The 10,876-nt window shown below is 52.0% G+C and overlaps 1 protein-coding gene across 1 annotated transcript; it reads right to left on the bottom strand.

Moving 5' to 3' along the window:
* Nucleotides 1-3,818: 3,818 nt before the first annotated feature.
* Nucleotides 3,819-4,787, bottom strand: LOC124973370 (olfactory receptor 2T2). Its single transcript, XM_047537325.1, has one exon. It carries the CDS (start codon nucleotides 4,785-4,787, stop codon nucleotides 3,819-3,821), a length of 969 nt encoding a protein of 322 aa, XP_047393281.1.
* Between the last annotated feature and the right edge of the window lie 6,089 nt (nucleotides 4,788-10,876).

Below are 10,876 nucleotides of genomic sequence, written 5' to 3'. Positions count from 1 at the left end.
GCGGCTAAACGCCTGGGAGGCGCGTGGAAAGAGCAGGAGTGGTAGCGCCAACCAGGTCCGCAGCCCCAGCCTCCAGCTGGGTTTTCAGTCCTAGGGAGCAGCGTCCCCTCTGGCCCCCACACTGGAGCCCATGCCCCTATAGCCCCTGCCACCGGCCTGCTCCAGAGAAGCAACACCTGTGAGGAATCCGGCCGAAGCCAGTGGTGCTTCTCCACCTGAGTCAATATTGGACACTTACTAGAAGTCTCTTGAGAACTAGTGAAGTGGGAAAGCACTTAACTACAGTTCTTTTGCTTTTAGCTCAACACACAATTCTATGTGAGCTTGTCAATCTCACCTAATTCAATTGACCTTGAGTTTCCTTGCAGTCCTTCAAACCTGAGATGACCTGGAAAAAGTAAAAAAAAAAAAAAAAAATTAACTTTGAGACTTGTATGTCAGAGTGCCATGCCTTCCAAATGCAATGGCTCCCACTTTACATTACCCTGATATTTACTGACAATATAGTCTATGTCAGGAAATGTCTAGGTGTTTGGGGTGCTTCGCAGAACAAAATGAAGATCCTGTTTTCGTTATGTGATAAGTAAAATTGAATAAAGTCGAATGAGCCTAAAGGGCTGATCAGAGGAACAAGAGTAAGCCTGTGGCTGGTCAGGCTGGCGCAGAGCTGCTTGTGAATTTTTCACCTTGCCTCTCTTAGATGGTTTTGCAACCGCCAGTCAGAAACGACTGCACGTTTCTGTGGTCTCCGTGATGTTGGCGAAGAAGGTGAGGGGTGTTTGGCGGTGACCTTGCTTGTCTGTCAAATTTAGGACGTTCTGCCCTCAACACAATCTCAACAGAAAAATGCTCAACAAACCTGCCTACTGTTTCAGCTCGTCGTTTTCACGGGAAACAATCTGTAGTTTCAGACCAGGCTCTGGATGCCACGTAGCCATCTACCATTGCCATGGCCCCAGCCCAGGACGTGAGAACCCCAGTCCGGAATCAGGACCACGGCCGCAGCCAGGCCCTCAGCGGAGCCTCGCTGCATTCCGCCAGCGCCAGCCGCGAGCTGTGGCGGCCACACGCAGTCACCCCTGACCAGCAGCAGAGGCCTGCTCTCTCCTCTCCGTGCTAATTCACCGTCTGAATGATGGTGTGTTGTCAGCTTATCTAATGCCACCTTTTCTGAAACCTTCCCTAGTGCTCACTGTCCTGTCGAATACAGGTACTTTGTGGTTTCCACGGCTATAATTTTACATTGCATAAATATAAATATTTACTTATGTAAAACAATACATTGAAGCTGAGTTCAGGTCGTTTCGTGTCCACATCTTACACATTCAGAAAGACCTCACAGGAGGTCCTTTTACCCTCCAGATCTGTCCTCAGGCCCTAAGAAGACCAGGTCACCTGGCATCTAGCAAAAATTAATTGTGGCATTTATCAGCACATCGCTCTCGGGGGACCTTTGTCCCAGGCTATTGCCACTATTACCAAGCTGGCAGCTGCGTCTCGTATAGCCTGCTTCCCTCCTTCGGCAGTCGCCTGCCAGTTGATATCAAGGTTTGCACACACAGTGAAAATCAGAAGTCAGAGGCCTGGCCCGAGTCCCTGTGGACCTATCGCTCGAGTGAGATGACAGTTGTCTGAACATCAGCTTCTCCTTCTCCTGTGGGGCTAATTATTTTTTAAATACTTCATAGAAGTCTGTGAGGATCAGGTAATACGACAGAGTCTGTTCTGAGATACAGGGACAGAGTGTCATTCACCTTTTTGCCTCATCTGGAACGGTGCATGCCCTGTTGCAAGTATGCAATTGACAAAATTAGGGCTGGGTTTTTGTATTTGTCATTTCCAGGTTAATGCATTGTCTTTAATAGAGATGAAAATATGGTGACCACACACTTCCTCATATGGGAATTTGGTGAACTGATCAAAAACATCCCCTGTTGCTCCTCTTGGGTCGCAGCTCATCTTGGTGTCTGAGGGGTGGACACCCACCACGCACCCTGCATGACAGGTTTTCCAGTTCTTTAGAGATCTTATTAAAGAAGAGACATGACTGAAAATCCATCGGAAGTGGCACTGCTGACCAGCCATCACAGAGTGACGCTTGGTGTAACCGCCTCCGACTAGAGTCCTCAGTGGCACGGCAGAGCACCCTTCCCTCCACACTCAGCCAGCGACGCTGGGGTCTCTCCAGGGATTGTCCAGATGTTCTTCTCTTACTTGTTGCTCTTCAAGTATTTTGAATATTTTGAAACATTAACCAATGTATAAGTTAAATGCCCTTGTTAATCATGCAAGAAAATGAATCTCAGAGGTGCAGGAGCAAATGTCCTAGCAGATCCTAACACATGCCCCAGGTAATGTGCAGGCTCCATGGACACAGGAGCGAGGCGGAGTCCCAGTGGAGGAGAGATGGGAAGTGCAGTGTGCAGGGACCTTGTGGAGGGAAAGGGCACTAGAGGTGCTGCAGGCAGCAGGAGGGGGAAGGCTCGGGCAGTGGGGCACAGGGACACTGCCTTCAGCAGGCTGGAGCTGACGTTTCCCAAGAGAATCCCAGGCTGCTTCGCACTCAGAGGAATTCACCCCTCTGGCCGTGCTTCCATCCTGTCTGCTCATTACTCGTTTAACTTCAGGATAAAGTGAAATTCTTAGAAACCTGGGAGACAAAGCCAGGCTGGTGGTCAGGGTGCTGCAGGGCAGCTTCTCGCCTGAGTGGGCATGCTGGGGGAGATGCTTGCTTCCGCCTCGGAGCTGATGCTCAAAGAGCCAAGGACGGCTCGTCTTTGGCTTCGTCTGTCAACTGCACACCACTGAGAATCACTTTCTAAGCCTGTGGTCTAGAGGAGAGCACCAGGTGAACTCCCAGTATCTTGTTTCTCAAGTTTGAGGCCCTTACACAAAGGAAGTGGGGTAAGTAGGTCATGGAAGGCTCCCCGTCCCCTGTTCAGTTGAAGCTGGATTCAGGTTGACACCTATCAAAACGCCTCATCTGACCCTAACTAACGGGAAAAGAAACGCGTGTCTACCAACACACCAGCAGAGAGATGCGTGTCTACCAACACACCAGCAGAGAGATGCGTGTCTACCAACACACCAACGGAGAGACAGCGCGAGAACACAGAGCAAGTTAGCCCAGAGGAAGCACGTGAGCTGGGCAGGTCTTGATTTGCTCATTCCACATTTATCTATTACCAGTTTATTAATCAATCAAGCAAACAATTATTAATTTCCAGGCATACTCTAGACTATAGGAAGACAGGCATGGTAAGAATTGACCATATAATTTCATAGGCAAGAAAATAAAGACATAAAATGTGATGAAAACACAGAACACCAAACACAATCCCTTGTTCACAAAACTTCCTAAATAAAATTGAGACACCATTAGCATTAGAACCTATTTCACCACACTGAATGTTCGAAACTAAATCATCAAAGACAGGCAAAACTCCTTGCAACTGGCATGGAAGGTTGTCACGCAACGGGGACCGGAAAGCCCAAGACCCCATGTGACATCTACTCAGGGCATTCTGAAGTGGTGCTCACCGGGGCCAGAGTGCCACCACCTGAGGCATCAGCCGGAAAGCACCGCTGTTCGACCCACACAGGAGGCTGGCCAGTGCTGAGACTCTTGCTAGCTGGCCAGTGCTGAGACACTTGCTAGCTGGCCAGTGTTGAGGTGCTTGCTACCTGTACGAGGGCTCCTGTAGGATGCTTGCACAGGCTGGTGAGCCAGCTGAGAACCTCAGACTGTCGGAATGACACTGACATATCTCCTGGGAGGACACTGTCACTGGCCACATGAGCAGGGATGCCTTGGTCCCCTAGTATTTCCTAGACAGGTACCCTGCTCTTATTCTCTGGGAGGAAGCACATCTCCCCAGCACTTTCCTCAGAGCTGAGGCCACCTCCTTGTTCCTCAGGCTGTAGATGAGGGGGTTGAGCATGGGGGTGAGGATGGTGTAGAAGACGGACACAGCCTTGTCTTTCTCTGGTGTATGGTAGGAATGGGGCAGCACGTTCGTGTAGAAGGCAGCTCCGTAGAACATGCTCACCACCATGATGTGGGAGGAGCAGGTAGCGAAGGCTTTGCGCCTGCCCTCCGCAGAGTTCATGCGGTAGACAGTGATGAGGATGCGTGCGTAGGACACAGAGATGATGGAAATGGGGATGAGCAGCATCAGCACGCAGCAAGCGTACATCAGGGTCTCGTAGAGAGATGTGTCTATGCAGGACAGCTTCAGCACCGCTGGGATCTCACAGAAAAAGTGGTTGATCTCTCGGGACCCGCAGTAGGGGAAACTCATGGTCACAGGCGTCAGCATGAATCCATCCAAGGAGCCACCAACCCAGGAGCCCAGAACCATGATTAAGCAAATCCTACGGTTCATGAGGAGCGGGTACCGCAGAGGATTGCACACAGCCACGTACCGGTCATAGGCCATGAGGCCCAGCAGGAAGAACTCGCCTCCGATCAGGGTCAGGTAGAGGAAGATCTGAAGTGCACATCCCAGAAAGGAAATGGTCTTTTCCTTGGACAGCAGGTCTTGGAGCATCTTGGGGACAGTGACACAGATGTAGACAGTGTCCATGATGGAGAGCTGGCTCAGCAAGAAGTACATGGGTGTGTGGAGGCGGGAGTCCACGTGGATGAGCAGAACCATGACCACGTTGGTGGTGACGGCCACCGTGAAGATGGAGAACACCACTGTGAAGATGAGTCCGGGCAGTGCCGGGCGGGTGATGAGGCCCAGGAGGAGGAAGTCAGTGGAGTTGTGGAGAGTGGGCTCCATGTCCAGGTGGCGGCAGCCCCTGGGCTGTGAGATGGAGAGTTGGGGGTTAACTGGTTGTCCAACAATTACTCAGCACCAGTAGCGTGCCGAAGCAGCGGGGATCAAGGAAGAAGCCGGACTTCAGAACCATCTGAAGCCCAGCTTCAGCATTACACCTCTCGTGGCTGCACAGATACACTTCCTCTCATTCAGCTCTGTCATTTGGGATAGGTCATCAGAAGCTATGCCGCTTGGGCTGGAGCGAGGGGGAAATGTCGTGATCTTTCAGGGTCTGCGTTACCTTTGCTTCCCACCATCTTCCGTATTCATTTTATGATCTTACACTCTGGGTTGGAAGCCTCCTGAGGTAGCCACCTGCCTCTTAACCACTACACTGTCTCACCAACAGTGTACCTGAGTTCACTGAATTTAAGCTGCCCTCTGCCATTAAAATGACCACACTGCCAGGTGCAGATACCCCTCTGAAACCTGCAATTGGTATGAAATGAACGTCAGCCGAGCTTTCTGGACACATTTGGTTTGGGGGCTGCTGTTATTACCACACAACACTGTGAACGTTTGGGACATCAGAGGTTAGCAGGGTAATTCTGGTCACCTGACTTGAGGTCAGGTCCACTTTCCTGAGGTCAGACCTGTGCTGCAAAGGGAGCTCAGGCCTTAGCATGGGCCATGGCAGGCACTTGGCTCCCTCATTCTGCAGGACAGCTCGGGCCAGAGCTGAGTGAGGACCACCATGAACTCTGCTCAGCAAGCTGGACTCTGGGTCATTGACTGGGGTCGTTCTGGCTGACACCATGGAGTCTCTGCAATTTTATGACAGTATTGGCCACAGCAGGCAGGGATGGCCTAAGCTGCTCTCCAGGTGTTGTCCAGCCGAGCCTTGGCAGACTCCCTGACGGGGTAACAAGCACCCCTCAGAAGGAGAGGCTGTTCTAGGAGCCCTGGTCAACCTGGTCTTCTAGCCTTACATTTATTTCTCTGCAGTGCTCCTGACCCTTCATGTTTATAAGTTAAAATAAGCACAGATGGGAAAGAAATACCTAAATCCAGAGTGAAAAACACACAGCAGAATTGAAACTCCTTCAAATTAATCAAAGGAGTCCTGATGCTTTTTATTCTAGTATTGTGAAAATGCATCCCTCTTTGATATATTCAAGGATATGGAGAAATAAATTGCCCATTTTACCATTAGAACAAAATGGGTCTCTCAATTTTTGTGACAGAATTTCTGGAGAAGTATATTTCTGCAAAGAGCGTTGACCAGCAGTACTATAAAGTACACCTGGATCTTCGACTGCAAAACAGTTAGAAATACAGTCTCTGAAACCTCAAGCAGAAATAAGCCTCTGGGCCTGGAGCCAGAATAAGAGAAGCATAGAGGAACTTTTCAGCTTAGAGTTCACCCCAGATGGGACCTTAGTAGAAGAAACAGTGCAGATGTGTGAGGATGCTCCAGGGAGAGAGTGAGAACAGCTTAGTGTTGGGCAGAGCTGAGGCTCAGCGTGTGACAGCTCGTCCAGCAGGGAGGAGAGTGGACCCCTGAGATGAGAGGTGACTCCTGGCAGGCTGGACAAGGTTCAGATCCCTCATCCCTCCACAGTATGTGGAGGACTTCCTTGTGATATCCGCAGCCCAGATCACAACCAGAGAACGCACACGGGTAGGTCGTAACCAACGCTGGACTTGGGGGGCATCTGAACCGCTGCGGGGGATGAGCAGACTCCTGCAGGAAGACACCTCCACCCTGTCCCTCGGTCAGATGCACCGTGGCTGCTTTGGATCAGCGGCTGATGCCACAAAAGCAGCTGACGAACACATTTTCAAGAACTGAAGTGAGTAACAATGTGAAAAATGAAAATTGCCTAAGAAGTTAACCGGATTCCCTTGGAAAATAACAAATTGCTTTTGAGTTACAGCAGGGGCCCCAGAGTTGTGCTTCAGGTAGATCAGCTAACGCCTCGCATGGCGTTTGAAAGCAGGAAGAGAGTCGCCCTCACTGCCTCTGTCTCCCTGTTGGGAGTGGAAAACTGCCACCTGCTGCACCCTCCCTTGGGGGACATGAACGGCGAGAACACAGACACTGAACAGGGAAGACCCTTCGGACCTCTCCATCCCGAGTACCAGCCCAGGTTGCCTGCGGGTGTGACTGGGAGCATTGTGTAAGCAGCCTGTGAGTGTGTGCCTGTGGTGTGCTTGTGTGGCGAGTGTGTTTGTGTGGGTGCATGGTCACGTGTGCAGTGTGTGTGCTCTCGGGTGTGGTGTGTGCAGTGTGGTCACGGCATGAGTGCAGAATTCCTTCTTGCTGGCATGTGTGCTGTGCGTGCCTGAGTGTGTCTATGTTTTGGAGTACCTGCGCGTGTGTGCTGTAGGTGCTGTGTTTGTGTGGTGTGTGTGAGTGTGTAAGGAGCACTCTGTAAGGAGTACCACCCTACACGCCTTCGTCAGCCCTAGAGAGTGACTTTCTGAGAGCTGCTAAACCAGGGCTTGTGCTGTGAACACAACTTCTCGAGATTCCGCTGCTCACCTGGGTCCCAGCACCCACTTCTCACGCTGGAGTGACCCTGCTGCTCAACACACACAGGACTGGGTGTCTTCTCGGACCCCATACCCTTAATTCCACCCCATCAGGCCCCCTCTCCTCCACTCCCGGGTCTCCTCTCAAGGCCTCAGGCTGATTTCCCTGGCCCACCTCAGTTTTTCTAAAAATGTAAAATAAAATGAAGAGAGACCTCTTATCTGCAAGGTCTCAGCTTCAGGCCTTTCAAGGCAGAAAGTGGCCTTTTTCAGAGTTGGTTGGAACGTCACCTAGGATACTGCCCCCAGGACTGCTGGCAACCCCACCCAGGTCACCACATAGCCACCTGGCAGGACAGCAAAGGCAGAGGACGTGGACAGGGCTCTGGATCTGGAGTCTGCACCTGTGGCTGCAGAGGGACGGGACGGCTGGGCTTGGTGACAGGATTGGCGTCCCTTGTGGTCCCTGCCAGGAGGGAGGCAGTCTCTGCAGGAGAAGCTGTGGGTCTGGGACAACAGGCCCTGGGCTGCTCTGGAGAAGCCACAGGCCCAGGCACAGTCCCTGCCCCTCACAGCAGCCTGTGAAGAGACCCCCAGTGAGGGCAGAGGACATGCCTCAGGGGCAGGCGCCTGGGCCTGTCCCTTCTGACACCTTCCCAGGAGTCCAGGAGCACCAGAGCTGCAGGGCCAGAGTCAGTGTCCTGTGTGACCCCAGGCTACTCTCCAGGAGGGCGCCCCCAGCCAGCTGGGCTCCTGCGACGCCCCCAGGGGGAAGAGGTGTACTGCCCCACACCTGCACTCAAGTCACCATGACCAGCACGGCATGGGCCACAGAGAACAGGAGTCCTGATACTGCCCAGGGTGCAGCCGGTTGGACAGAGCGGCCTGCAGAGGTCCTCAGAGGGCAGGTCACTGTGAGCCTACCTGGGGCCTTCTGGAGACAAGAAATGCATTTTGTCAGTAAGTACATGTCTCAGTGCAGAAATGAGGCCACCGGGCAGCCGTGCAGCTGTGCTGGGAGCCGAGGACGCCCTGGGAGGGTGGCCTGGACCTCCTCAGATTTCCTGCTGTAAATGGTGGCATCAAACTCCTGATCAAAGTGCCCTCTGGCTCTGAAAGTCAGGCTTGCTTCCGGATGAGGAAGGTGGGCCTAGGACAGCCTGTTGGGGTGCAGCTGCTCTGGACAGAGTTCATAAAACGACCAGGACGTGAACGTGTGGAGATGGAGGGCGAGAGGCAGGAGGGGACAGACGGAGCTGGCCCGCACCAGCACTGGATGCCTCTCAGGAATGGGGCACAGTGAGGAGGGAGGTGCCACCCATCGGCTCCAGTGTGCACAAGGCTGCACCTGACCTCCCTGCGGCGGGAGGCCAAACGCCCTTCAAGCACAAGCATGTGAAGAGCTAGTGAGGGAGAAGTTCTCTGTGGAGCATTTCCCACACGCCAAGAGAAGGCCGGGCCAGCCCAGTTAGGGAAAATGTGACCCCAGATGTGGGAATGGTCTGAAATAAGACTGGAGCCTGAGAGAGCTGGGTCCCAGAGAGTACGCTCAGCACCAGGATGGCAGCAGGCAGCCGGCTGCTGGTGGAGGGAGGCCCAGGCCACCCCCAACTACAGAGCAGGTGGGGAGCTGGAGGCACAGAGGACTGGACAATGAAGCCAGGAGGCTGTCACTCGAAATACCTAGAAATAGGTGCAGAGGTGGGCGGTTCCAGCAGCAGTAGTAGCAGCAGCAGCAGCAACAGCAGCAGCAGCGTGACAAACGGCTACTGCAGAGTGGCACCCTGTGGTATCATGGTGGTCAACACTATAAACTCTCACAGCCTCCTGGGCTGTGACCTCTGGACTCCTCCACCCATACCCACTGTGCCCGTGGTCCTTTGTCTGTGCTTACCATCAGGACCCATGTGGACAGTGCTCGGAGCACACCCCAGCAGAGATTAAAGCAGCGTGGCTTCTTGCTTTCCACTGTGCGGACCGGTTCCTTCCCTCCACGGCATCCCTGGACTTCAGCATCATGTTTCCCAGATGCCCTGCTGCGTTTACGAGAGGGTCTCTGCTTTATCTCTCTATCCCCACACTCAACTTAGAGATTTGTAAAGTAGAAAATTAAGCACAAAGAAGAATAAAGAACTTTTCCTATGTTAAAACCTGGCACTATAATTAAATGTGTGTAGTATTTACTGAAGACCAATGTGCCAGGAATCATTTCATTAGGATGATTATGAGTTTTAGTGCCAAATATCAATTTACCTCAAATGAATTTTATCAAAGAATCAGGAAAAAAATCACCCTGGTTCCTGGAGCATTGGTGAAGGGTCTGACACTCAAACTGCCAGCTGCCACGATGAAGGGGGCCACAGAGTCAATGCCCAGAGACATGCCTCAGAGCAGTGGCAGAAAGAGGAACAGAAGGATCTGGCATGTGGTCCATCCAGTCTCCAATAATGCCACAGAGAAGGAGCTGGCATGTGGCCCATCCAGGCACCCATAATGCCACAGAGAAAGATCTGATATGTGGTTCATCCAGCCCCCTACGAATGCCACAGAGAAGGAAATGGAGGTTGAGAGGAGGAAACGGAGGTTGAGAGGAGGACACAACTCCACAACACCAGCAGGAATGGAGATGGACACAGAGACCCATGACTTGCTTACAACTACACCCACAATCTAAGCTTCCAACATAGATGAGCCAGCCCTCTGCCTCAGTCTCAGCCCAGTGGGCTTTCATACACCATGCTGGGTGGCTTCCAGGGGAGTTCTTTGAGGGATATTATCTGTTATGAACGAAAGGCTTTTCTTTAAGGCATATGTGTTTGTCTCAAGGAGAAAGAAAAAGAGGAGGGGGCAATAAAAACATGCAAACTTTCAACATGGTAATCTCCTCCCAAACTTTCAGGGAACCTTCACCTGCTCCTGACTACATGCAAGGGGGCGTCCTTGACTTAAACATTTGCAATAATATGCGCCGTTAATAAGATGCACCCTTGCCACCTACTGAGTCATGTCTGATACCCCTCAGAAAGAATTCCCAGCACACTCTTCCAAACGGCAGCTCCTACAAACACTTTTCTCTTCAGCAAATCTGTTCACACCCTTGCAAACCATTACCAGGCTCCCTATTTCTGGTTTCTTGTAAAGCATCTCGCTTTTGATGGTCTGCTTGCCAGAGTCAATGTATGTGTTCATCATTCTGCATCCTAAGATCACCCCTCAGCCATCATCAGACAAGCTGGCCTCTCATAGTTATAGGGAGATGCCCAGAGGTGACTTCCTGAATCTGGGAAATGTGTTCTCTGTTTTTCATGAAAATTTTAGTTCCTACCTCAAAGCAGGTGAGTCCCAGGCTTACAAAGGCAATAGTGAATGGCTGACTCTTTAAACGCTTTGGCGTGGGAACGAGGCTTCTCATTAACCACGGATCCCACACCCCAGGAGGAGTCTTGGGGTTGTCAATTAATCCACCTGGTCTACCTTGGGCCTTGGGGAAGCCCTGCCCCCTAGCCAGCAGGTGCTTCTCTCCCAGGTGAGAGGCTGTGGCTGTTTCTCCAGGTGTCATCACAGGCCTGCTCCTC

Source organism: Sciurus carolinensis (genome assembly GCF_902686445.1).
Source record: "Sciurus carolinensis chromosome 19 unlocalized genomic scaffold, mSciCar1.2 SUPER_34, whole genome shotgun sequence".
Classification (NCBI taxonomy): domain Eukaryota; kingdom Metazoa; phylum Chordata; class Mammalia; order Rodentia; family Sciuridae; genus Sciurus; species Sciurus carolinensis.
The sequence above is the reverse complement of the archived record's forward strand: the minus strand, read 5'-3'. Positions and strand labels throughout refer to the sequence as shown.

Coding starts and splice junctions, on each gene's coding strand:
- LOC124973370 (XM_047537325.1), bottom strand. CDS start 4,787: ATGGAGCCCACTCTCCACAACTCCACTGACTTCCTCCTCCTGGGCCTC.